The following is a 25,201-nucleotide window of genomic DNA, read 5'->3' on the forward strand; positions in this document are numbered from 1 at the left end:
GCTTGGCATGAGGACTTGGTGGTGAGGAGCAGGGCCTCAGATCCAGGAGAACATTCTGGGAGAGTACTAGCATACAGCTGGGGTCAGAGATAAGGGGCACCATCCTGCTTTTACCTGGCCCAAGAGCTCTCTGCTCAGACATGCCCTCCCTTTTAAAGCCAGAGGTGAAGCCCCCTTGATGGTGGTGGGTTTCCACCCTTGATGGGCAGTGGCTGGAATATCTGGCACTGCAATGGAAGTTTCCTTCCTGAAGATGCACCCTGCACCACTGCCTGTTTTCATTGATTTTAATTTGCAAGTCAGATTTGTTCTAAGTCCAGTCATACCTACTCTTGCTCTGGCCAATTCACACTCATTAAATTGGCATCAGTAAATTGCATACCTGCCTTTTGCCATGTCATGTTGAAGTGGATGGTGGGGAAGGTACCTGGGAGACTTTGACCTCCTCCCAAAGACCATGCTGCCTGTATCCTTAGCCCTGAGTGTAGTGGAACAGTGGGTGATGCTCAGGGTGGGTTAATGCTCAGGGTGGGTTAATGCTCAGGGTGGGTTAATGCTCAGGGTGGGTGCTGCTGCTGCTGCTGCTGGCTGAGGAATTTGCTCTTCCTTCACTAGGAGGCGCATGCAGATCATGAAGATGTTTTGAAAGCCATCACATCCTTCAAGTCCCTTGTGGTAGGTGGCAATTCTTAAAATAGAGCCCTCCACTTCAGGTCTGCATTTCATGAAGAATGAGTCAAGCCTGACATTTGTCTCCTCATTAGGAAAAAAGGTCTTTTGGAATGGAAAAGATGGGTTACAAAGAAACTTAATTTCACATTTTAAGCCTAAAGCTGCTCCTCTGGCTGTGGCAAATACACGCTGCCTCTATGGTGCCAGAGCAGAGATCTCCAAGTTTCTCCTCTGTTACTGAAAGCCACGTGTGGACTGTGGTGGCAGGGTCCCCTTCATGTCCTGTTGCCTCCAAGCTCTAATCATTTTCCACCTGAAACTAGACCACCCCTTGCTCATTCAGAGAGAGGTTAGCATGGCTGTGGCTGATCCAAGTGCTGGTGCCAATGGGAAGTTCCCCTTTGAGCCCATGGAGTAACTGTAGGTTTTGCTGAGGTTTGCTCTGCAGGCATCAGGAGGCTTGGACCACATTCCAGTAATCTGTGGCTCCAGGTGGTAATTTATGGCCGTCGGTGGGGAACAGAGAGAATGGATGATTCAGAGATAACAAAGGCATTTCTGTGAACTCTGTAGCACCCCTCAGAGTCCTGCTGCACTGAGATGAAATAGAGGGGGAAAAGCCATCCATATACCCAAAGGTTTTACCTGGAAAAGCTTTTTATGGAAAAAGCTCTAGTCTCTCTTGCTTTGTAGCCACAGAGAACTTTTCACTATAACCACTCCAGATATGGTCCAGCTTCCTTCCTTTAGCACCACAGATGTCACCTGTTTGTGACAGATGCAAGTGTTTAGCAGTGCAGATAAAAGATGGGGAGGAGAAAGTTCATAGAAAACAGGAAAGGGCGATCATGTTGCATTTACTTAGAAACTCAGCACCCTTTCCATTTATTCTGGAAGCTAATAGGGGAAAAACTCATTTAAATTACAAGGTGTCATTAATCTTTAGGAAATCTCGGAAGGGCTGGGTGATTTTACTTGAAATGTGTAGTTGGGTGATGAGTAATTTAATGTCATTATTACACAACTAAAGAGGTTCAGTGTGAATTTGAGGTTAGACAGGCAGAGATGCCCCTTGTGGGTGTGTGGTCCTATTATAGGACCAGGAAGGCTCCCAAGCAAAGGCAGGGAGGGACCAAGGAGCCACTGTGAGTCACAGCGGTGCCTCTGCACAGACTGTGATGAACTCCTGTGGATTATTTGGATTTTTATCCTGGCAATGTTGGATTCAGACACTTGCGGAGCCATCAAAACATACAATAGTTGTAGAACCAGAGTAGACCACAGTTATATTCAAATGTGTGTGGTTTCAATCTAGACCCAATGCAGCCTCTCTCTTTGAAGAGCAGGATAGTCAGTGAATTGGAAAGGAGGAAAATCTCTGTCAGATAAAGGGGTTTGGAAAAACCAAGCAGTTGGTGAAAGTAGCCTTGGTTTAGCTTTGCAACAATTTTCCCTGTTGGCAGAGGGGTCAGTTAAAGAAAGTATGGCTTGGATTTGCAGGACTCTGTTCAGTCAACATTGTCCTCTCTTGCTGAGAGCTGATGAGATACTGGTCACTCCCTGGAACTTCTCCAGTCCCCAGCTTCCCAGCAATGGTGCAGTCTTTCAATAACGGCGCTTTCAGAAGATTCTTTTTTGTGCTAATCTACAGCACCACCTAGTCCTGCTTTTGGGTTCCCAGATTTTGGTTTGAAAATATCCACCCATCTGACTTGTGGGGACTTTGCAGTGCTACAAGTTTAAGTCTGCTGTTTGGACAAAACCGGCAAAATCCCTCTAAGCAGTAGCAAATTAAAGACGTTTAACTGTGCAGCTGTCTTGGTTTGGAAATTTTGACCCTGAACTCTTAGAGATAGGGCTGGTTTGGAAAGAAAAGTTTGCTCAGTGCAGTTTGCAATCTCCTTGACATTTGAATGTAATCATTACTTCATAAATCACTGGCATGTGGTTTTTTAGCAGACTTCATGTAATGGAGCCAAAGTAGGCTTTCCTGATCCCTAACATGACCATACCTGAGCCCACAGGGCTGTGTGAGTTGTTACTGGTGAAACTGGGGTGGTTTGGGTTGGCTTCTGCCCTTCAGCTAACAAAGCTCTGCTGTGATTCCCAGTCACAATGCCAGGAGCTGAGAAAGAGGAAACAACTTGAGCTGCAAATCCTTTCTGAATCCATCCAGCGCTGGGAAGGAGAGGACATAAAAATGATGGGAAATGTCATCTACATGTCCCAGGTTATGGTGCAGTCTGGGGGAAGTGAGGTGAGTGTGGTGTTCCTTCTGCTGGCTGTAGACTTCATGCCTGAATAGCCACTTGCTCCCAGGGTAAGTGATGTGAGGTGGTAATTCCTCTCCTTCCAAGCCACAAACTGATGACAAATAATGCTGGTAAATGATTTTACCTTGGGAAGAGCTGTGCAACGGGACTGTGCATGTCCTTGGAGTGAATCAGGCACCCCATAGGCTTAGCTTCAGGCCTTTGGTGACCCACTTTTCAAGAGAAGTATCTCAGTGTCATATAGCACATTAATTTCCCTCTTTCTCCCCTGTGACTTACTCTGAGAAATGAGAGTGACTAGAAAATGTTCTGTGTGCATCACAGGGGCTGCTCTGACACCCCACCCCGGAGCTGACTGTGTTTTGGAACTAACTGGAGTGATTCTTGTCCTACTAGTCCTAGTGCCTGACACAGACCTTCCACAGTGGTGCTAAACCCATGTGTGCTGCATGCTCAGTGTGGGAAAATACCTGTTAGCACTGAATTGTTTGCTGTTGCAGTTTTTCCCTGGGAAGGGAAGACCTGTAAAACAAACCCATGCAGTATCTAGTCCCAAAAGTCATTCTTGTTTGGGATGTGGGATGCTGGGGAACATAAGGCCTTCTGAGGCACTCTGCAATGATTGGAAGAGGGTTAGCAGGATGCAGACAAAAATCTCTGCAGGGAAAATTGGTACATAAATGAGATGCTGTAAAGAAAAAAAAGCCAGAATAGTTGATTTGGGGGTGATTTCACAGGCTGTGATTCCAACTGCAACAGGTTCAGTTTGCTAGAGGCAGGTGCTTGTGCTGCATTGCAGACTGGGCTAACTTAAATTCTTATCCCCCCTAGGAAAAAGAGGAGCGGTATTTCTTGTTATTTTCCAATGTTTTGCTGATGCTGTCTGCAAGCCCACGGATGAGTGGGTTCATCTATCAGGTAGGCCTGCTTAGTTTGAAGTTGCAAGGCGTTCAGTGTAAAAGGCAAAACAGATAGTTCTTATCAAATTCGAGTCCTCTGTATCCTTTGAACTCTCTGTTGTGATGCAAACACCCAGGCTGGGAACCAGGGCTTGGCTTTACCATGTGCCAGGGTAGTCAATGCCTTTGTCCTGATAATTGGTTAAGTAGCATTTGGTAATTGAATGCTGAGAAATTAAAAAAAAAAAAACAAAAAAAAAACCTCAAAACCTGTTGTTCTACTTGCTGTTTTTGAGAGTAGGGTCTGTGTGTAAGGTGTCCTGATCCAGCTGTAGGGTTTCAACCAGCCAGCTGGCTCTCAGTTTTGTGCCATCTCTAGAAAATACTTATAAAGCCCACTGCAAAGTGCATGAAAATTCCATTCCATGAGGTACTACATATAACTCTGTATTTCTTGTGTTTTGCCATTTTCCATACTATCCAATGGCTGTTGAGAACTTGGCTTTTCTCCAGCTGTCTGAAACCGTCAATACTGCCAGGAGAAGGATGCTCTTGTTTTGATGTGTCATTTGTCGTAGCAAGGAAGATGAGAAAGATTTGGGAAATATTTGGCTGGGTTTTCTGGCTTGACCCACTAGTGGGAGTAAGGTGAGCAGGCAGTTCAGCATGCAAATCAGAGGGATGGGGAACGCTTTCAGAAAAAGCCAGGGGAAATTGAACCTGTAAAAAAGGTTTGCACTGAATGAAGGGAAAGGGTGGCAGATGAGCCAGGGATGACTCAGTTGTCATGAGAGCCTCATCTCCGGGGTTTGACCTAGTTGTGCAGGGAAATCTAGTTCCATACATTAAAGGAGACTCTTCATGCAGACTGAAGCCTTCACAAATTAATTTTAAATGGTGATTTCCAAAGAGAAAGGAATCAGCAGAAACAAGCAGAACAGCACCTGCTGACACTGACTGCTCTTCAATTCTCCTAGGGAAAGCTGCCTTTGACAGGAATGACGCTGACAAAGCTGGAAGATGCCGAAGGGAATGAGCACATGTTTGAAATCACAGGTCAGTGGGGCCCTCTGCCTGGGACAGTCCTCCCAGTGCAAGCAACAGTGACCGCTGGACGTACTGCTCCACCTTCCACTAACCCCCTGCCATGATCTTCCTCCTGCTCTTTTACCATGTGTTGTCTGAGTTTCTGAGCACCTCTGTCCTGCTTGAGGCAATCTCCTCCAAGTGCCTGGAGCTCTGCCTCTGGCTGCCTTTGGAGACCATCGTGCTTTGTATGGGACGAATCTCTCGCCCCGGTAGCACTGCTCTGCACTGGTGCGCCCTGTCTGCATCCAGTAGCCATGTCTTGTAGCTCTGAGCACCTCCTTTATTGGCAGATACGTGGTTCTGGTCATGAGAGCTTTCATCCCATTTCCCCTTTCAGTGTGTCTCATTACTTGTAGGTATACACAGTCGTTTCATGCTCAGTGCCTGGGCTGTTTGTGCTGGTGGTATTTGGTGTCAGGATCCTGTTCATCACAGAAGTATTGTGTTTAATGACCTTCAACATTAAATAATCCTCACACATTCATCTTACTTGTTCCCTTAGCATTTCTTGCAGCTCCCACACTGTTAGTGGTTGTCTGGAGCAGGATGGGCAGTCACATCATCATTGTAGATGAGATGCTTAGGGATGTGGTTTAGTGGTGCACCTTGCAGTGCTGGTTTAATGGTTGGACTTGATGATCTTAGATGTCTTTTCCAACCTTAATGATTCTTAATGGTTAATGCTTCTATCTTTGCCCTAACCTTTTTGGAGCCACTGGGCTGTGCAAACTGAGGAGCCATTTCCTGCTGAGCTGAGCTGATCTCACCCTGTGTTTCCTCCTGAGTCTCCACCACTTGCTGAAGACAGTTATTTAACGCTCTGCCACAGGGAACATGATGGAGCGGATCACCGTGTCCTGCAGCACCAGCCAGGACTTGCACGAATGGCTTGACCACTTGCAAAGGCTGACCAAAGGGACATGCAGCACCGTCTCCAAAACACAGTCCTGGAGCCCTCATTCAGTAAGTGTCACCTCCTGGCCTCTGCTGCCTGGGCTCCTCACTGTTGCCTGAGCTCTCTGTTTCAGCAGCACCTTGACTCTGAGGTAACATGACAGCTGTAAGACACATCCTGCCCTTTGCTTTGTAACCATGTTGTGCTTGTACCATTTTACATGTATCCTGCCCTATTTTTGTTGCAACTTAGATGTCTCGGTATCTCAACACTTGTCCATCCCCCTCCACTTCTCTGCCTTGTTTGGTGGTTAACAGTCTTGGTTTGCTTCTCATCTATTTTCTCAGACATTTAGTTCAGCTGGGCAGATCCGTGGGCCTCTGGAACCCCCCAAAATCCTCAAGCCCTGGAGCTTGAGCTGCCTCCGTCCTGCTCCTCCACTTAGACCTTCAGCAGCACTGAGTTATAAAGAGGTAATAATCCCACCTGCCTATCCAGGACCCTAACTTCACACAATCCCTAGACCTTGTGTTCAGGTTTCGTATCCCACAGCAAGGACACAGAAATGTCAGTTCTTGGGGATGTTGAGAGAAATTACTCTGCCACTTTGGCCCTAGTCCCGTGATGGATGTAGGTCGCTGTCCTGGGCTTTGTGCTACACGGGACTCATGAGTACCTGTGTTTGCAGGCTGGATGTTAGCTGTTGGCTGCCATAGCCAGCACTCTCAGCTGCTGGATTTCACCAGTTCCACATCTGGGTGTCCCATTGAACCCTGTTTTTTGGAAGTGCCATGGTGGAGCTGCCTTCTCTCCTCCTTCCTGCCTTGGTCTGAGATGTGGACAGGGGCCTGCTCCCTGCTGGAATGTGTTCCAGCTTCAGCTGTGGCAGCAGCTCGGTGGTACAGGATTGAGAAGCGATAGTGCACCATGAGGAAGAGGCAAAATGCCTGGCCATGTTTCTTGTGTCTTCCACCCTGTTTTGATGGCTGGAGCAGGACGTGGGGCTTGACCCTCCTTTGCCACCCACCTGAGTGTTACACAGCAAGGTCCTGCTGGGAGGCAGCAGCCGAGGGATGGCTTCACCTGCAGGAAGCCCAGCCTGGGAGCTGGGAGTCGGCATGGGAAAACCCAAAATACAGCCTAGTGCTGTTGTCACCCTGCACCACAACTGTAGCGCTCTTCTTCCCTACCTCATGTTAAATTTTTGGAATTACTCACCAGTATCTCAGGTAACGTTCCTCTTATTGAGTGAGCACTCTGGTTCTGAGTCAGCTGCCTTTCTTGGTACAGCAGCCCTGGGAGTGTTTCTGCCCAGTGGGGATGGGGACAGGGAAGGGACTTGGATCCCCTCAGCCCTCCCAGCACTTAGGGAGAGTTTGGCAGGTGGCAGAACTGTGGGTCTGCTGCTCCAGGTAGAGGTTTTAATTAGCCTCATTGCATCTTGTTGCATTTGTTTCTTAGAATTTGTAAAGTAACACATTTCAGTTTGGGAATTAAATTGGTTAAATAGCAACTGAGCAGACTGAAAATTACCCGTAATCTTTGCATGTTCCAAATTCCTAATGGAGGCTAAACCGTTTCTTGCTTGTGTGATCAATTAAAAATATTGGCTTGAGGTAAAAGAGAAATTTTTCTGTGAGAAAAATGACAGGTTGAGGGATATAATTAATACCATGGTCCTTTGCAGTTTCTTGTCCCCTGCCACTCATAGCAGGAATTGAACTCTCTGTGTTGAAAGCAGGGGAGAGGTTTTTGCCACAGAGGCCTAGCCCACAGTGAGTCCCAAGAGATAAGATGCTGGATGGTATCCTGCAAGATGTCATAGGACCAAAATGTGGCTTCTGTGGGAGCAAGCTGGGCTGACCATGTCAGCAGAAACCCAAAGGCCACCATGTCCAGCGGAGCTGGGCAGGCACAGCCTGGTAGTCAGTCCTGCCTGAGCCTGGGGAGAGCCTCATGGACACAAGCCTGCCATGACAGATGGGGAATAAGTTTGGTTGCTGGCTCAAGCAGATCCACATCTGTCTCATTTCTCCCCCTGGGGTGCTTAATCCCTAAACAGAATCCCGATGTCACTGTACTTTAGGTTTTTTTTAAATTGAAGTAGAGCACAAAATAAACAATGCTGACAGCTCCGTGCAAGTACTATAATGAAGATACAATGAAGGAATACAAATTTCAAAGGTTACTTGCAGGGAAATGAGTGGGACAGTTTGCTTAAATGAGCTGAGATTTTTAGACAACCAGTGTTATTTTATTTGTCTTCTCATAGTGTAGGATAGGATGGCATAGTCTTGTACACTTCCTTGTACCCAGCTCAGGAAACCTCAGACCCTGCTTGTGTATGGCGCCTCACTCTTGTTATTTCCATTGAAATTGGGTATTTTTCCTGTTCTGTTTCCAGTAATCATTTGAAATGACAGAACAGGTAAGTTCTGTGGGTGTCTGGATTAAGTTTAGCAAAGGGAAAATGATTTATAGATCGTTTCTTCTACTACTTTTTTTTTTTTTTTTTTTTAACTGGCTGCTTTCCATTAGGTGAAGACTTTATAACATCGGGGTTCAGGACTTTGCTGGGCAGACCTGCAGGAGAGCCTCGTGGCTCCCTGGGTCAGGCATCCCAGGGATAGGATGCAGGGATGGAATCTTCCCCAGGATGTGCAGGGAGCTCCCCATCCCTGCCAGTGAAGCAGGGAGGTGTTGCAGTGCTGACGCCCGACGTGGTCAGGTCTTCAGCGAGGATGGCAGGTCCCCTTTGAGAAGATGGAGTCCCAGGAGATTGTCACCAGGGTGGGCAGAGCGTCCTGGCAGCCTGACTAGGCTGGGTTGAGGCCCTTAGATAGATTTGGTGTTGAGTGCAGCCCCTGAGCACTTCCTGGGACTTGGATGGAGCCAGGCACCTGGGGCTCCTGCAGTTGTAAGCACCAGTTTAGGCAACCAACATCCACAGACACCCACTACTAACCAAGGAAGCATGTTCTCTGTGTTTAGAGTGTATTAATGCCCACTCATCCTGTGTCTCACATGTAAATTTTCAGTTTTGCATGACACGGTGCTCCTTTGCATGTTGGTAGTGCTTTAAAACCAGGACAGAGGGTGAGCTGCGGTAATCTCAGGACTAACACTGAAATGTGGTTTAGAATTGTGGATTTAACGAACTTGGTGAAAAAAATCATCATTCTCTCACACTCATCTTCTCTTTCTTTGCATATTCATTGTAGAGGATGTCTTATATCTTAAAGGTAAGGGTAGATACATCTCTTTGGCTTGTCGTGGCACAGAATGCTTGTTCCTGTTAATGCTTCTTGTGCTTGCATGACCCTAATTTTGCCTTGTTGTATCTGTAAGTTATTGTCAGAGTCAGAAGCAGCTGGCAAATATATTTTAAGATAACTCTCAGAAAGGATTTAGTATTATGGTACTTAAACCTCCTGGCATGCCTCTTCTCCTTTAAATCCCAATTGCATGTAACCTACTAATACTCTAATTCTCTCCAAATCAGCAAGACTTTTAGCTGAGTGAAGGAGATAAAAACTTGTGTTTCTTACTCATGGAGTCATAGCAAACACTAACTTTTTATGTGTGTTTGTCTGTTCTCTGTGTATATTTGTGTATGGGATTTATACTCTCAAATCAAGAGAGCATTTAGAAGCAAAGCTATTTGACAACTCTTTTATATTAGTAATTAAGTCAATGGAATAAGCCACATTTTAGGGTTTTCTAGTACAGACCACAGAGTTTGTAAGCAACTAAAAGTGTTATGAATGTGTTTGAATTCTTTGGCTAAAGGATTTTAGAGAAGAGCTGAATTTACTAGAGGAGACTGTCCTGGCCCAAACCTGCAGGTGCAATTCCCACTGCTGTTCCAGGGAGCAGTGGGTAACGACTGGTACATGTGAAGGGCAAAAACTATATTTTTCCCCAACTTTGTCACTGTCTGCTTTGTAGCTTTCTAAAGTGTTGTGTGTAACATGGGTAGCTGCACCCATCTGTGCTGCTCCACTGTTCCAGCTGCCTTTGTTTCTGGTTAAACAGAAGAGTCTGTTTCTCTGTAGGAATCTAGCAAAAGTCCAAAAACAATGAAGAAATTTCTTCCAAAAAGGAAAACTGAGAGAAAACCATCTGATGAAGAGTTTGTTGTTCGGAAAAGTAAGTGTTGTCCAGAGATGCTTTGGCTGCCCCATCCCTGGAAGTGTTCAAGGCCAGGTTGGATGGGGCTTGGAGCAACTTGGTCTAGTGGAAGGTGTCCCTGCCCATGGCAGGGATTGGGACTAGATGATCTTTAACCCCGACCATTCTGTGATGCTATTTTTCTTTTGTTTCTGGAGATTTCTGTGTTCTCAGTGATCTCCATGGGAGTTTGAATACACCCTTTCTTGCAGTGCAGGATGTGACAGGATGCTCTCACTCTGAACCTACATGCTTCTGAGCATAGGAGACTTCTGGAAGTGCACTGGTCCTCAGCCTCTGACAGATTCCTCCTCCCCTCCCATTTATGACTGCTAGACATGCCACCACCCTCTTTGTGATTGCTAGCAAAAGGTCATGGTTTGTGGGTGGTCTTATTCTGAGTATGAAGCCAAGGAACTACTTCCAAGTAGTTAAAAACTGCATAAAACTGCACATCAAGAGTCACCAAAATATGTCTGACAGCTGGAACAAACCCTTACCTGGCCATGCCAGCATGTCTATGGGGAATTAGGAAACAAAAAGGTCCCCATCCCAACAGGGATGTTAACCTGCAAAGAGGAGTGTCCTGAGAACTCCCTAGAGCCCACTTGGGGCACACCTTGGGGGCTTTACACGAAAGGCCATGGCCACCATGGTCAAGCCATGGTCATGCTGCCATGCACAGCTCCAGGATTAGTTCTCTCCCTTGAGAAGATGGCACTGAGCGGAGGTTGGAAATTTACACTTCATGTGTCCAAGTCCTGCTCTGTAGCTGTTGTACCAGACCTCCCACGGTAGGGTTGCTTTGCCTGCCCATCTCCTGGTGCTGCCTGCACCCAAAGTAGGGCATCACCCCCTGAGTTTTGCAACTAGAGATAAGTTTTCACTTATCTCTTTCACTTTCAACAAGATGAGCAACTAGAGATAAGTTTTCACACCATTTGGTCATGGTACTTGATGCCACAAAGGCCAGAAAATGTAAAGGACCACAAAACAGATTGGCCAAAGTCCCAGAGGCAGTCAGCCAAAGAAACAGCATGATCTCTTAAGGGGCTTGGGAGCAAAGACTGGGAGAGACAAGGCCAGAGTACCTTGTTTTTTGTTCATGCTGTTGTTTGCAATGTTTTACAGGTACTGCTGCGCTGGAGGAGGACGCTCAGATCCTGAAGGTGATTGAGGCATACTGTACTGGGGCAGGCTTCCAGCAAGCTCTCAGCTCAGGTGGGCACATAAACACATGATTTAGCTCCTACTCTGCCCACAACACTGAGAACCCCTTTGGGAAAAAACAGATGTTGCATCATACAGCAATGAGACTCATGCTAGGAAACTGTAGCGTTCAATCTTTGAGATAAGGAAGCTTCATTTGCCTAGTGGTTTAGTTGCCATTGTTTTTCTCCTAAACACAGAGAATGAAGCAGGTAGGAGGGCAGATGAGACACTGCTATTTCACCAGTGATTACCTGATGATAATCTCAGGTTGCTTATAGCTTTAGAAAGGAAGCATGAATATTATCTCTCAATCAGCTGCATGTTTAAGAACAACCTGCTTCATAAGAACATATCTAACATCTTCACCTCTGGAAATATAACTATTTATCATTGCTGGTGAGATGTCAGCCAGTTAAATCTGTGTACTTTCAAATAATGGTACGTAGAAAAACGGGAGGCCATGGTTCTTTGGGGAGCTCTTGACCCTAGTTGAATGGTTTCATTTATAAGTCATGATGTAACTTTAGGTGCAGTAAGTACTCTTGAAAATTTTCCACTTGCTGCTGTAGCTCTGGGTTAGTGGGATGTAGCTGACATCTCCAGCCTGCCCTTCTGGCTGATGGTGGAGCAGGAAGAGTGAGAGATTCTGTCTCTGATGTAGCATGGGCTACCAGGGAAGATTACCCCTTTTTCTCCCTCATGAATATTTCTTGTACACAGGCTCCCGTAAGGACTCCATCCCCCAAGTCCTTCTTCCTGAGGAAGAGAAAATCATCATAGAGGAGACGCGAAGCAATGGCCAGACGGTCACAGAGGAAAAGTAAGTGCAGCTGCTCTCCACTTGCAGATAGATCCCTGTGTCACTTTTTGGAAGGACATTAAAAACCAGTGTCCTCTCCTTGTGTGCCTCCACAGAGGAGCAGGCCTGGTGTCATTGACTGCTGCCTTAGTTCTGGCAAAGAACCACCAGACAATTTCAATGGCTATTTTGTCCCTTTTAAGGACAGGACCACCCTCCCAGCTGTCCTGACATGGCTGTATTCCTCTGGGAGTCTGGATCCCCGCTTTATGGTTTATCCAGATGTGGGATAATGGGGTCACTGAGGACAGAACCAAACAAGTGCCTCTTATTTTTTTAACTGTTGATGTACTGAGCTGTTGCTGCCCCTCGGGAGCCTGCCTGGCACCTGCCTGTGAGTGCTCTCAGCCTGTTCTGTGACTTGTACATCTGGGTGACTGTGTTGAGCCTCTCCCTTTCCAACCCAGTCAGTGTGTTTCTTTCACATTTGATTTTTTGCAGCACAACCTCAAGGAATCAAGGCTGCTTTACAAAAGATACTCAGGCATTTCCACCTTTAAAGTTATTGTTATTTATTGCCATAGCATAAACAAGGAAGCCAAAGTCACAGACCTTTGCTGATAACTCAAAGCAGAGCAAGGTATCAAGGTTTGAGAAAAGAGCCCTGAGTTTTGGACCAGTGGCACATAAATGGTCCTGGGCTGTGTTTCCAGAGTCCCCTCCCAGGCAGCAGCCTGATGCTTGGGAAGCAGAATCTGGCTGCAACTTTCCTGTCAGCACCTCTCATACTGTTTTCCTGCACACCAACTCTAATTTCTTTTTTTCTTTAATTTATTTTTTCAGAAGCCTTGTTGACACAGTTTATGCACTGAAAGATGAAGTCAAAGAGCTGAAGCAGGTAATTTGGGTGGGATTGTTTGTGCTGGGAGTTGAATGACAGCCAACCAATCTGTGCTGGATCATTTTCAGCTGGTCGGTACCAGGAAGAGTCTTGCTGGTGTTGGTCCAATCCTGCAAATTCCTAAATGACCATTAGTTTTTTTCTGGTTTACCTTCCTGAATCACAGAATCATAGAATCTTTAAGGTTGGAAAAGACCTCTGGTGTCATGGAGTCCAACCATCAACCCAGCACCACCACTACGTTCACCACTAAAGCATGTCCTGAAGTGCCAAACCTATACATGTGAACGCTCCCAGGAATGGTGACTCCACTGCTTCCCTGGGCAGACTGTTCCAGTGTTTGTCAACCCTTTCCATTAAGAAACTTTTCCTAATATCCAACATAAACCTTCCCTGGTGCAGCTGGAGACCATTTTCTCTCATCCTCCTTGCTTGAGTGCTAGAGAAAGCAAGAGGGAAGGAGCAGCTGGTCTTTGGGGTAACATGAAAAACTTTCCCCCTATTCCAAAAGCTCTTTCATCTTGACCAGTCATTTTACAGGGGTCTGGTGGACACCAGTTCTTGTAGACTCAGAGGAAATATGTCTTCTTCCCTTCAGTCCCAAGTCTGGAGGTGGGAGAAACCATCAGAGGGGAAAAGGGTTCTTCAACCCAAGATAAAATCAGGTTTCAAGGAGTATGTTTCTGTCTGCCCAAAGTCAGGGAACTTCTGTGCAGGCCTGTGAGGTAGTAAGGCTCTGTTTGGGTTACTTGTGGTCTGATCCACTTATGTTTTTCATCCTCACAAACTCCTGTCAAATGTCTCTGTTATTTCATCACCTCTGAGGCATCAAGCAGCAGATGCATGGAAGTACCTCACTGCATAAAGTACATGGGCATTACTACATCTTAATTCCTTTGTTTTCCACCTTGCAGGAAAACAAAAGGATGAAACAATGTTTGGAGGAAGAGCTTAAATCCAGGAAGGACTTGGAGAAGCTGGTGAGAAGGCTGCTGAAGCAGACAGATGAGTGTGGCAGGGAGGACACTGGGCGCAAGTCATCCCTGATTGCTTGAATTCATGGAGAAGCTGCTGGCAGTGGTGTGTGACCTCAGGTGTATTTTTGGAAAGTGGAACTGGATCCTTTGCCTCTTCTTGCTCCTTATTTTGTTGGTTTGGGGTATTTTGTTACCAAAAAAAAAAACAAAACAACAAAACAAACAACAAAAAAGTCATAGAGAAAAAATACTTTTTCTTCCATCCAGTAAGGAAATAATGCAGAAACAATCAATCACAACTGAACCAGTCAGCAAACAGTCCATGATTCACAATTCATCTGCAGCAACTAATACCTCATTGTACCTGCTACTGGGAGCAAATACAAACTCTGCTAGTGATTGTTGCTCACAAAGGCTTGGGCAGCAGTTTCCTAGAAGAAGCTTAAGCACTTTTTAATGCTTTCATTCTTTCCAAAAGTACCAGTACCTATTTATTGAATGAAAACATTACTGAGGTGGTATTGAGCAGAAACCAAAAAAGCAACATGCTCCTCTTTTCAGATAATCACAACTTGGGAAGTCTTTCCCATCCGTCTTCTTTTTCCCCATTAGTTGACTGTAGCGAACTAGAGCCCAGCAATACTGTGGTTCCTGTGTGGCCTTGATACTGATTAAAATGTGCAATTAACGTGAAGATGTTTGAACTCCTTGGGGGAAGCCAGATCTGGAGCGCCTGTCAGAGTGCATAGGAAGGTGTTTTGCACAGTGCTGCCTCCTTACAGCTCGTCATTAGCACAACAGGTAACTGCTGTTCTGCCCCCCTCCCTTTTCTTATGCATGATGTAGAATTCCTATCCCCTGCTTTGTTTTCACACTGAGTGTCCAGGTATCCTAGGAGATGATAATTTTGCTGTGCTTCCTCTTGCAGGACATGCTTTTCTCCATATGAAATGTAAACACTGCTTGACAAAAAAGCAACCCCAAATGTGCTGGTCCCCTGCTCCCTTCTGCCCCCTTCATGCGTTCCGTCGCTCTTTCCCAAAGGTTGGGAAGGTTGCCAGTGGCCACTTCTTCCCACATCGCCCCACAGGGACTTTCTGCTAGGAAAAAGGAACTTTCTCTTGAGATAGGGAAGGTATTTATGCTTTGACAAGAGCTGGAACGCTCCTGAGGCAAGGATGTGCAACACTCTCACAGATCCCTGCACAGACAGCATACAGGCAACATGCATATGTATCAGCTCTCCTTATCTTATTTGGTGTTATACCCTAGTTTAGAACTGGTGTTTTCCTTCCTTCCTTCCTTAACAGCATTATAGAAATAACCTTCTGTTAATTATGTCTTATTTATCTCACAGGGCAGCATGGTCCCAGGGTGTGCAGAGGCACCACAGCTCATTACAGTCACACCATTATGTTGGTGGTGAAGGACGTAACTGAGGCAATAATTACAACTCTCTCCTTGCCATTAAAATTCAGCCAGGACACTGCAAATGGTGTTTTGGGAGATACAGACTCCAAAACATCTCAAGGAGTGTAATAAGAAACCCTCTTTAAAGGGTTTCTAGAGCAAAACAGAGGTCTGGCTACATTTGCCATCCCCAGAGCATTCCAGCCAGATGGCAGGTCCCCACATCCCTCCCTGGGCACACAGTTGAATTATTTGGTCAGCAGTCAAGCCCTGCTGTGCTTGTGAATTGTTTTCCAGGAGTAGGACCTTTGCTGCACTTACTGCTGCTCAGGGAGGCCATGGCCAGACCCCTCGGTACTGCCTGGCCCTGCTGCCTGCTCCAAGCTGGCCTGGGGACCAGGCTGCTGACACTCCAGGGAGAGGGTGGAAATGTGTCCTCACTGCCCCCAGGCTCAGTTGGAGCCCGTGCTAGGTACATATGCATGTTTGTGAGATGTAATGTGATGGAGGGCACACTGGGACTTTTTGGATCAAGCATTTGTCAAGAGCTAGATGCCAAAAAAAGACAAGAAAATAAAATAAAAAGGAAAAGAAGCCATGCCAGATGGACAGCAATGTTTCCATATTTACTTTGTTTACAGTGCTTTGTAAATAGGTTCCAGTGAGTCTGTCTTTAGATGGATGTTGTGTCAGCTGCCTTCCAGTGTATCTTTGTCATGTAGGTTTATTTACTGTAAACTACTTATGCAAGTTCAACTTTTCTAACATGTTTTTATTTCAAACAGTTTTTTAATTGACATTTTCAACAAATAAATGATAAAAATCACTTCTTAGCCCTTGGAGCTGCTTCCTGTGTTTCTGCCATGAAAGCAAGGCAGTGCTTGCTCTGTGCATCACTGATCTCCTCAAAATGCCATGGCAGCGTCATACCTCTCTGATTTTCTGGTGGGAATACTGGTGTGAAAGGTGATGCTGGCACTTGGACTGTTGCTCCCATCATCATCCATACCTGCAGTAGGCCAAAGGCACCTGGTCCCAGGGCAAGAGATGCATTTCCATCCCTCAGGCCCCACGTGCACTCTGTTCACAAGGATGCTTTATGGAAAACAGACTGCTCTGCTGCACCAGGCAGTTGCTGTAGATATGTGACTTCCTGCCTGTTTGAGATTTTATTTTTTTTTAGTTAGTGTGTGTTTTTTTCTGGCAATTAGGTGTGGTGACAGGATTTCCTTTGGTCTACCACCACTTGGATGTCTCCTGCAGGCTGGGAGTTTTTTAACTCTTTGGTGGAGATGTGCCATGGTCTGTGGTCTCAGCCCACAGCAGAAGTGGAGGATCAAGGACAGGAGGGCTGGATCCTCCTATCCTTCCCCAAACACAGCCTTCAGAGTAGGAAAAAGAACAAGGAAAAAAAGAGACACTAGCCTTGGGTGCATCATGGAAAAACACTGAAATCCGAAATTTCCAGAGGGCGGGGTTAAATGGGATATTAGAAAGCCATTCTTCCCTATGAGGGTGGTGAGGCCCTAGAACAGGTTACCCAGAGAAGCTGTGGCTGCCCCATCCCTGGTAGGGTTCCAGGCGAGGTTGGATGTGGCTTGGAGCCACCTGGTATATATATATATATATATATATATATATATATATATATATATATATATATATATATATATAAAACACGTATATATCTATATCTATATATATTTTTTTTAGTGAGCTCAGTATGTATTGAACCATGCAAACACCTCTCCCAGCAGATGTCCATGCTGCTGTGCTGCTGCTTGGGCAGCACTGCTCATCCATCACCCCCTGTACCAGTCCTGCTGATGTGCCCTGCAAACTTATTACACTCTCAACCCCTTAACTCAGAACAAAAGTCAGGTTGGAAACGGTAAAATCCACAGCCTGAGGACTTGCATAGAGGCCTCACGTCAAGGAAAAAAATCAATGTATTGACAACCTTTAAACTTTCCATGGTGAGAGGAAACAGTGCCAGCTAGGGCAACAGGCAGGGCTGGGGGAGAAGGACACAGCGGAATGGCAGCAATTGCATCTTGTCCCTTCTCACACACTACCTCACATCTGAATCCCATGGGCTATTTTTGGCAAGGCAAGAAACAAAAGCCCTGAGAAAGGCAGCCATGGGGGCAGGGGCTGGGGTTGGTCAGACAACCCACAGGCAGGGGAGGTGAGAGCTGGCATCTGCTGCCCTTGCTGCAGAATTTATGGACTTGTTTAATGACTGTTTTTCTCCTCCCCTCTGTTTTCCTCAGCCATGCATTGTGCAGCTTCTGGATCCCTGCTCAGTGATCTGGGCTGGGGACCACAGCCCAGCCCAAGGTCTCTGGCAGGTGCTCCTGGCCATTGAGACTGGGGGCTGCAGGAGGCTTCAAAGTGTGCACTGATCAGTTTCTCCCTGCCTGTGAGGAGCAGGTTTTCTACTCATTTTTGGCTACACACACACTCCTCACCGCTCTCTCCCCCCCTCCACTTGCTCCAAGCTTCTCCCCCTGTCTCAGACAATGCTAGTTTGCACTATCTTTGGTTTCTGCCGTAGCTCCCACCATCACTCCCACCATGACCAAGCACCTCCACCTCCCTTGTGGAGGTTTGTGGTTCTTCAGGCAGCCCAGCACTGCCTCCAGGAGCCTGGCCCACAGGGCTGGGGCTGTGTTTCAGCAGCAGCAGGGATGTGGTGAGACCCACACTAGCACGGGGCACCCTGGGAGGCAGCAACTGCCCAGCCGCACACAGAACATGTGCAGCACCCGTCCCTCTGCCCTCAAGCACACACGTCCCTGCGGGCTCCATGACCTCAGGACAGGCAGGAATTATCCTCTTTCAGCCTAAAGATTGTCCAAATCTAGAAGCTCTTCCAAAAAACCCTTGTCATGTGCAATCTTCAAATGTTTTTTAAAATGCAATCAATGTCCTTGTGCTCTGATCACCCTCCCTGCAGACCAAGCTGGAGAATAGGGTTGGGAAGACCCTAGTGTGCAGTGTCACCCAGGTACCCCCTGCCCAAGAGGGCATCTCCACAATCCCACCCTTCCTGTCCAGGAAAAATGCCCCTGTGGACACGTCCTCACTGAGGACAGTCAGAAGATGGTCTGCACATGTGTCTTGGAGGGAAGAAGTAGGTGGTCCTGCCACCCCCTGGCAGGTTTCCTCCTCCTTGGATAGGAGGGGTCTCTGGAGAAGATGCAGTTCCAGTTTTGATGGTGGTGCCCAGTGCCCCTTCCACAGGGTAGTGAAACTGTCCACAGGCAAAGGTTCCTCTGCCTGCAGAGGTGGGAGGACAGTCTGGTGAACTGATTCAGGTCACCAAGAGCAGAACACCACTAGTGCCCCACTTTGTCTCTGCCTTGAAATCTGCAGCCGTCCCTCAGCCACCAGTCACCCCTCTGGTGTGGAGCGATTGTCACCGAGTATGAACACAGCCAAGGCAGTGCCACGCTCAGGAAGTTGGTTGAGTTCCACAGACAGGCATGGATGGAAAAAAAGGGGTTCTCCAGACACAGCCGACAGTTGGGGTGGCAACATTGCCTCACCAGCAGCTACCGTGTAAAAACAGTGCTGGGCTTACTGATTCCTTTAGAGAAGATGTTCCTAAGCCTTTTAATGTTTTTCCATTGATGTTTGTAAGCAGATTGGTACCAGAGATATGCATGAACCCAGCTTGGCTGAAGTGCCCTGAGCCATCCCACATTTCTAGGAAAGGAACATTGATGGCAGACTTTGGTAAACAAAGCTCTTATGACATAACAGGGACATTGACCCTGCCAGGAATGTGGGATGTGGTGGACCCAGACACATAACACCAACATGTACCAAATCAATGGCTGCGAAAGAATAAAAACTGAAAGCAAATAATAACAGCTTCAAACTTTGTTCCATTTGTGTTCTCAGGGCCCCTTGGCCCTCATTAATAAATAACAAAATATACAAATTAAGAAACAAGAAAAACAGAGAGGCAGAGGAACATAAATAAGGGAAAAAGGGAAAGGCACTTTGTTCAAGAAAATTGAGCTGGATTCCCAGCTCAGGACCACCCTTTCCTCACTACAGCTTGAAGATGCCAAAGTAGGTGTAGCCGTGGCTGTACCTCACTTTTGTGGAGTCTGTCACATTGACAAAGACCATGTCATCTTCCCGAAGGTTGAAGACACCTCCCACACGGATGGACTGGAGTTCACAGACGGTCTTCGAGTGTCTTTCTTCCTCACGTGTCTTCAAAGAGGTCTGTGTGTTTTGTCCTTTCAGCAAGAGCCGGTCCTCTTCCTTGGGGATATGTAAATAAATATATAGGGTGAAGGGTGCCGAAGACACTTCCGGGGTGCAGAAGCTGACTTGGGAGTAGATGTAGTAGAGCCCTGCTTCCTCCACCTTCAGTTTCCCCTCCTTGTTGGATATCAAGCTGTTTGTGGGGCCATACATGGTCTCCCTCCACTCCAGCACTGTAGGGAGAGACAGTGGCAGGTGAGCTCAGAGAAGGAGACTTCCAGTTTGGCAGGCTGATTTAGGGGGACACACACTGACATCCGGCTTTGCAAGCTCATACTCACTTTGGTAAGCCTTGCTGTTCTGGGAAGTCCCTCAGCTAAGGCTGAGCTGAGGGACAGAGCAGCAAGAGCAACCACAGTTGATACAGTGGGACGCACAAATGCAAAAGGACTCAGGTGTTTCTCTCAAACCTGATGTGGCTGTGAATAACTGCATCTTGACTAAACCAGTTTGGAGCCCTATGTTGCAACTGTAAAGCCCTCAGCCAGCCCATCTTACTACCAGGAGTACTATGGGTGAGAATAGCATTAAATCAGCAGATGCAAATGCAAGCAGAGCCCTCCAACAGCAGCCACCCTAGCAAGAGATGGCCAGGAGAGCAAAAAGATTAATTTTAAGAACAAAAGAAAAGTGGGAGGTTGCTTTCCTTAAATACAAAGCTAAAACGTTTTCCACTCATAAAAAACACTGGAAAGATTAAGCCCTTGTGGTGCATTTCTAGGAAGGGCACACATAGGGCTACTGAGGACAGCTGGGATGCGTGAACCCCACGTGGCACAGGTGCACGTGGTGACGTGACCACTGGGAGGTTTGCTGTGTTTTGGGAACACGCTTTTGTGCCAGAGTTGTTCTGCCCCGTTCCCCGCCCTTCAAGAGCCACGGGCAGGACTGGGAGTGCACACTGCTGTGTCCCTCTAGCTCCCTGGTCAAGGTAGGACCAAGTGAGTCTGTCTTACCTGAGCCTGCCTTGTTGCTCTGCTGACCTGCCAGGTGAACTGCAATTGGCTCCCTCTTCTTTGCTGCAATTTAGAAAGGTCAGTGTTATTGATGCCTTGGCACTCACTGTTTCCCCAGCGCTCCTCTGCAGGGACTGCAGCATCTTCTGCCCCTAATGTTTCTCTACAGGCCAAGACATCATCTCAAGATTCCACCCCTAGCCCAGAGTGAGGCAGGACTCCACTCAGCAAAGACCTGCAGGTGCCTCTGAGGTAAAGCCTCTGATGGATGAAGCCTGTGGAGGAGATGGTGCCACCTTGCCCAGCCTTGGAACAGGACCTGGATGTGCCCACACCTCACCTGTCACAGATGCCTCGTTCTTGTGCGTCACATGGGGATGCTCATGGTGCTCAGGACCTGCGATGTAAAAAGGCCACAGATTTAATTTCGAGCTCAATTTCAACAACTTCAGACTGTCTACTCTGGAACCCAGAACAGCCATGCCCAGTGTCCCCCTCTGCCAGCCCACAGCGAGCTCAGTCCTACACCCATGGGGATGCTCCAAACCCCAACCCGTCCCCTGTCTCCACACCATGCCCTGAGAAACTCATGGGCTGTTGAAGGAAACCCCTTCCCAGGCCAAGGAACTCCTCCTGCCCCAGCAAGCCATGAGCACACTGGCTACACTAGGAAACTCACCTCTCTGCATTTCAAACTTGGGCTGCTCCTTGGGGGGTCCGTCCTGTTACAACAGCAAAAACATATGGGTTTTTTTTCAAAATCAATGATTTTGAAAGTTTCTATATAAAAGATGCTCTGGTCATTGCTAAGGTTGGTGATATTTGGCTCTGACAGCCCTGTCAGCTCATGACAGAGGCTATCTGAAGCCAGAGAGCCCCTCTTGTACCTTCCCCAGCCTCACACATGACCATGAGCTCTTTGCAGCAAGGAGTTTATAGAGTTTATGGTCTTAGGTTTTATTCAATTAAAATGATGGGTAAAGTTTCTTGAAAACAATAAGATAAACAAACAAGAAAAATCTCCTTTTCATGTGGGAGAGCCATGATGCAAGTGCTGCCAATGTATATGCCTGCCCTGCAGTTGGGGTTTTCAGGACTGCTGAGTGCAGCCTACCTCAGACATAATTTTTGGTGGTCTGCAGGGTACTGTTGCAAACCTGGAGACTGAGCTGAGGCAGGTTTAGCTGAGGCACTTGTTGTCACCAGGCAGTGACAATGAGGAAGAAAGGCTCCTCTTCTGTCTACTCCAGCCAGCACAGCCACTCCCAAGCAGTGAATTCAGAGCTGAGCAGGATGAGAGCACCTCATTGCAATGCACGTTGCAATGCAAATTGCCCCTTCTGCATCCAAATGTGAGGAGCCTGCTGCAACTAGAGATGCCGTCCCTGAGCCCATAGGGTGGCAATTTGCACAGCACCCTCATGCTCCTCCTCACTGGTTGCCAGGAGCTGTCTCCTGGCCCAAGCCTTGCACTGTCATTGACACCTGGGCAAAGTGGGCAGAAATATGTTCCCAGTGGCAGGTGGCCACAAGCATCCTCACAGCCACCCAGCACAGGACTGGAGCAAGGTGCCAGACTGCAGAAAATCAATTATTTTCAGACTGGAATCAGGGAGAAGTGCCAAGGTGGCTGTAGCTCCAACGTGCCCACCACAAGCCACAAACACACCATGGCATGTTGCAGCTAGATGTGCTCTGATTAAGAGCATTTTAGGAAAAAAACAATTGAGATTTCTCAAAAATATCAATATAGTGTTAGAAGAATACAGTTTAAAAAAGGGCAAGTGCTACACAGCCTAAAAGTAAAGAACACCCATGGGTAACAAAAACAAACTTGGGGTTAAGCTCTCTGTGTGACTGGGAGCCCCTCTCCTTCTTCAGTGGGATCTTTATCCACCCAACAGCATGTACCTTGCACTGGATGTTCTGGAAGCCCTTTATAACCTTTTCACAGTCCAATAATGTCGACTTCTGACCTTCTGCTGTCTGACATTTCTGTACTTTCTTCAGGAAGACGTAATCTTCATTTAAGCTCAACACCTCTTCCATCTGCCGACAGAGGAGAGGAGGGTCAATGGGATGTTAGTAGAAAACCTGCAACAGCTGGCAACAGAGCCATGCTGCATTCCTACCAGCAATAAATCCAGCCTGGGAAGCTCAGAGTTGGATGTTCAGAACTGGGATGAGGTGGGCAGACAAACCATGGGCAGCAAGAGCTCCCACCAGACACCCAACACAGAATCTGTGCCCTCATCCACTGGGAATTGAACCCATGGAGCTCACCCTGAATGATAGTGCCAGGTGACAGGAGGATTGCTCAGGATCTGTGGGATTCACATTCTCTGAACCTGAGAGAATCAGTGAGAGAAGCAGAGAAAAGAGAGAAAAAACCCAATTCTTATCTCAATTGCTGCTCGTCTTGTTGTTCGCAAATGGAATGCATTGTGGAAGTTTGTTTACCTGAAGGAAATTGGTAATTGGATTCTGGTGTGAGTGTTTTGATTCATTGACCACTTGAATTCATGTGTGTGTTGGGACTGTTGGCAGACAGCCACGAGATTCTGTGCAATTGAGTTGAGTGCTTTGTGCAGATTCAGTTTAGATGTAATGTAATATAGAATAATATAGTATAATAAAGTAATTAGCTAGCCTTCTGATAAGATGGAGTCCTCCTCGTCATTTCTTGCCTTTGTCAGGCTTGCCCTGCTTTTCCGATAAGGATCTATCTTCTATCACCTTGATAATGAATTTAAATGTTCATCTCTAACTTTTCCTAAAGAAAGAGAAATCCCAGTGGGTGGCTCAGGTGTTTTTCAGGTCCTTCCCCAGCGGCCTCAGCAGGCAGCTGGGATGCTCACTCAGCCCCTCATTGCCCTGTCCACTCAGAAGGGTTTAAAATTTTTTCTACTCGCTTATTGACTAAAAGCATTGCCAGCAAAACAAAACAACATGTAGGTTGGGGCTGAATTGTGCCAAGATCTTCAGATTAAAAAAAAAATCAGAAAGCCAATAAGAAAATAATTAAATGCATCTGAATACTGATTTTTATATTTACACCCGTTTGTTTTTTTGGTTTTTTGTTCCTTGTAAAAACCTAACATTCAGTTAAGTGGTAAAGAGGAAGTGCAGCTGGACATGAAGACACACAGCTGGGCAGAGAGCACAGCACAGGCAGCACTAAGATATGGAGGATCAGATTTGAAGCCCTCCAGAGCCCACAAGCTCTGAAAGCAACTGAAATCTTCTTGCCCCCTGTGACTGCACTTCAGCTGCCCCTGATCCTCAGCCCCGTCCCCCTGTAGTAACATTTCCCTTTGCCAGAGACCCTTTACACATTCCTTCATGTGCGCCTGCAACCTCCATGCAGTGAAGTCCCCTTCAAGCCCTCTAATATTAAAGCCCCTCTAGCTCAACATTGTTCTCCACCCTTGTAGATCAGAAACCACACATCTAAAATTCAATTTAAGTTGAAACGACACTTGTAAAAATCAGTAACATCCACCGTATCAGTGTAACAGGTAAGGAAAATGCATTCTGGGTTTTAGGCACATATTTCTTTAGCAGGCAGTCATTTCTTGCTTGAAGGAAAGTAGCTTTAGATTGGTGTTTTTAGGCATCATGCAGTGCAGCTGCAGCCATACCAACCTCAAAAACAGCTTTCTGGACTGTAACTTTTTTGGTAGATATTGTTTCAAGTATGGGACAGGATCACTAGTACTGTGTACCTTCAAAAATGGAGGACTAGGGTCCAGTCTTTTCTTCCCTAAACTACGCGACAGCACCTGAAGTGAGATGTTGATAAAATCACTGAAACATGAAAAAAAAATTATTTCTGGACCTTTCATTCTCTCAGTTAATGTCACAGCGCTAATAAGTGCTACAAAACCAGAAAAACCCCTACCAGCCTAAAACAGCCACTTGCATGCCTAAACCACACCCTCTTGTCCTCAGACTAGCCATCAGCTAGCAGATTTATTCTAAGTGTCTCTTGGCGATTGGTCATTCTCTTTTTGTTAGCAAGGGGAACAGATCTCCCACATACACCTCATGGCAAATTAAAGCAGAAATGAGAACATGGGTGTGATAAATGATACTGTTGCCTCCATCCAGGGGTCAGCACCATTTTCCACCATGTTCATCCTCCTGGTGAGCAGATCTCACCAGACTTGAAGTCAAAGCACGCCAGCAATCCAGCAGGGACAGAGACAACTTTCTCTCTCTGCTTACCTTATCCATCTTCATGTGAAGATACAAACAGAAGAGCACAGTCCCAATGGTCTGCACTACAATAAATACAGTGAGGAAGCCCATGAACATTTTCATGATGCCAGGAGATGTGCTGCTGATGGGACGGGGTGCCTCAGGGCCATAGGGTTCGTTCATCCTCTGTGCACGTTGCTGGGGCTCCTCCAAATGTGCTGCTTGCAAGTAGCATGAGAACTGTTGTGCGAGCGCCTGCTGCTCAGGGGATACAGGGTACAGCAACCCACACTTCCTGGAAAAAGCTCTTCATAGTGGGTAGGTTTGTTCACTACCGTCTCCCAGAACAAACAACAACAAAAAAGTTGCTTAGACTTTCTTCTCTGTTGCACTTCCATGCTTTTTCCTACTGTTCTACCAGAAACAGAGAAAGGTTCTTATTTAGTATATTCATATCTGCCCTT

At 46.7% G+C, this 25,201-nt stretch overlaps 2 protein-coding genes across 8 annotated transcripts in view; one reads left to right on the forward strand and one right to left on the reverse strand.

The window, feature by feature from the left end:
- The window catches only part of ARHGEF6 (Rac/Cdc42 guanine nucleotide exchange factor 6), a 32,779-nt gene extending 16,666 nt beyond the window's left edge, over positions 1–16,113 (forward strand). For 2 of the 7 annotated variants that reach the window (XM_084213247.1, XM_084213243.1), the window contains 12 exons: positions 616–675; positions 2,783–2,929; positions 3,777–3,863; positions 4,822–4,900; positions 5,763–5,896; positions 6,176–6,301; positions 9,050–9,070; positions 9,884–9,977; positions 11,130–11,219; positions 11,931–12,030; positions 12,853–12,907; positions 13,825–16,113. In XM_084213247.1, the coding sequence (XP_084069373.1) occupies positions 616–675; positions 2,783–2,929; positions 3,777–3,863; positions 4,822–4,900; positions 5,763–5,896; positions 6,176–6,301; positions 9,050–9,070; positions 9,884–9,977; positions 11,130–11,219; positions 11,931–12,030; positions 12,853–12,907; positions 13,825–13,965 (1,134 nt within the window). In that variant the 3' untranslated portion in view covers positions 13,966–16,113. Of the gene's footprint in view, positions 1–615; positions 676–2,782; positions 2,930–3,776; positions 3,864–4,821; positions 4,901–5,762; positions 5,897–6,175; positions 6,302–9,049; positions 9,071–9,883; positions 9,978–11,129; positions 11,220–11,930; positions 12,035–12,852; positions 12,908–13,824 lie in introns of those variants that run through there. The other 5 variants (XR_014616442.1, XR_014616443.1, XM_084213244.1 and 2 more) reach the window with 5 other exon arrangements.
- Positions 16,114–19,359: 3,246 nt separating this feature from the next.
- CD40LG (CD40 ligand) lies at positions 19,360–24,920 on the reverse strand (the record flags this gene model as incomplete). Its single annotated transcript, XM_084213164.1, has 6 exons — positions 19,360–19,754; positions 20,538–20,600; positions 20,878–20,934; positions 21,217–21,259; positions 22,449–22,586; positions 24,765–24,920. The coding sequence occupies 6 exons, from the start codon at positions 24,918–24,920 to the stop codon at positions 19,360–19,362; spliced, it is 852 nt and encodes a 283-aa protein (XP_084069290.1).
- Between the last annotated feature and the right edge of the window lie 281 nt (positions 24,921–25,201).

The sequence above is a fragment of the Fringilla coelebs genome (genome assembly GCF_963513975.1).
Source record: "Fringilla coelebs genome assembly, chromosome: 11".
Lineage (NCBI taxonomy): Eukaryota > Metazoa > Chordata > Aves > Passeriformes > Fringillidae > Fringilla > Fringilla coelebs.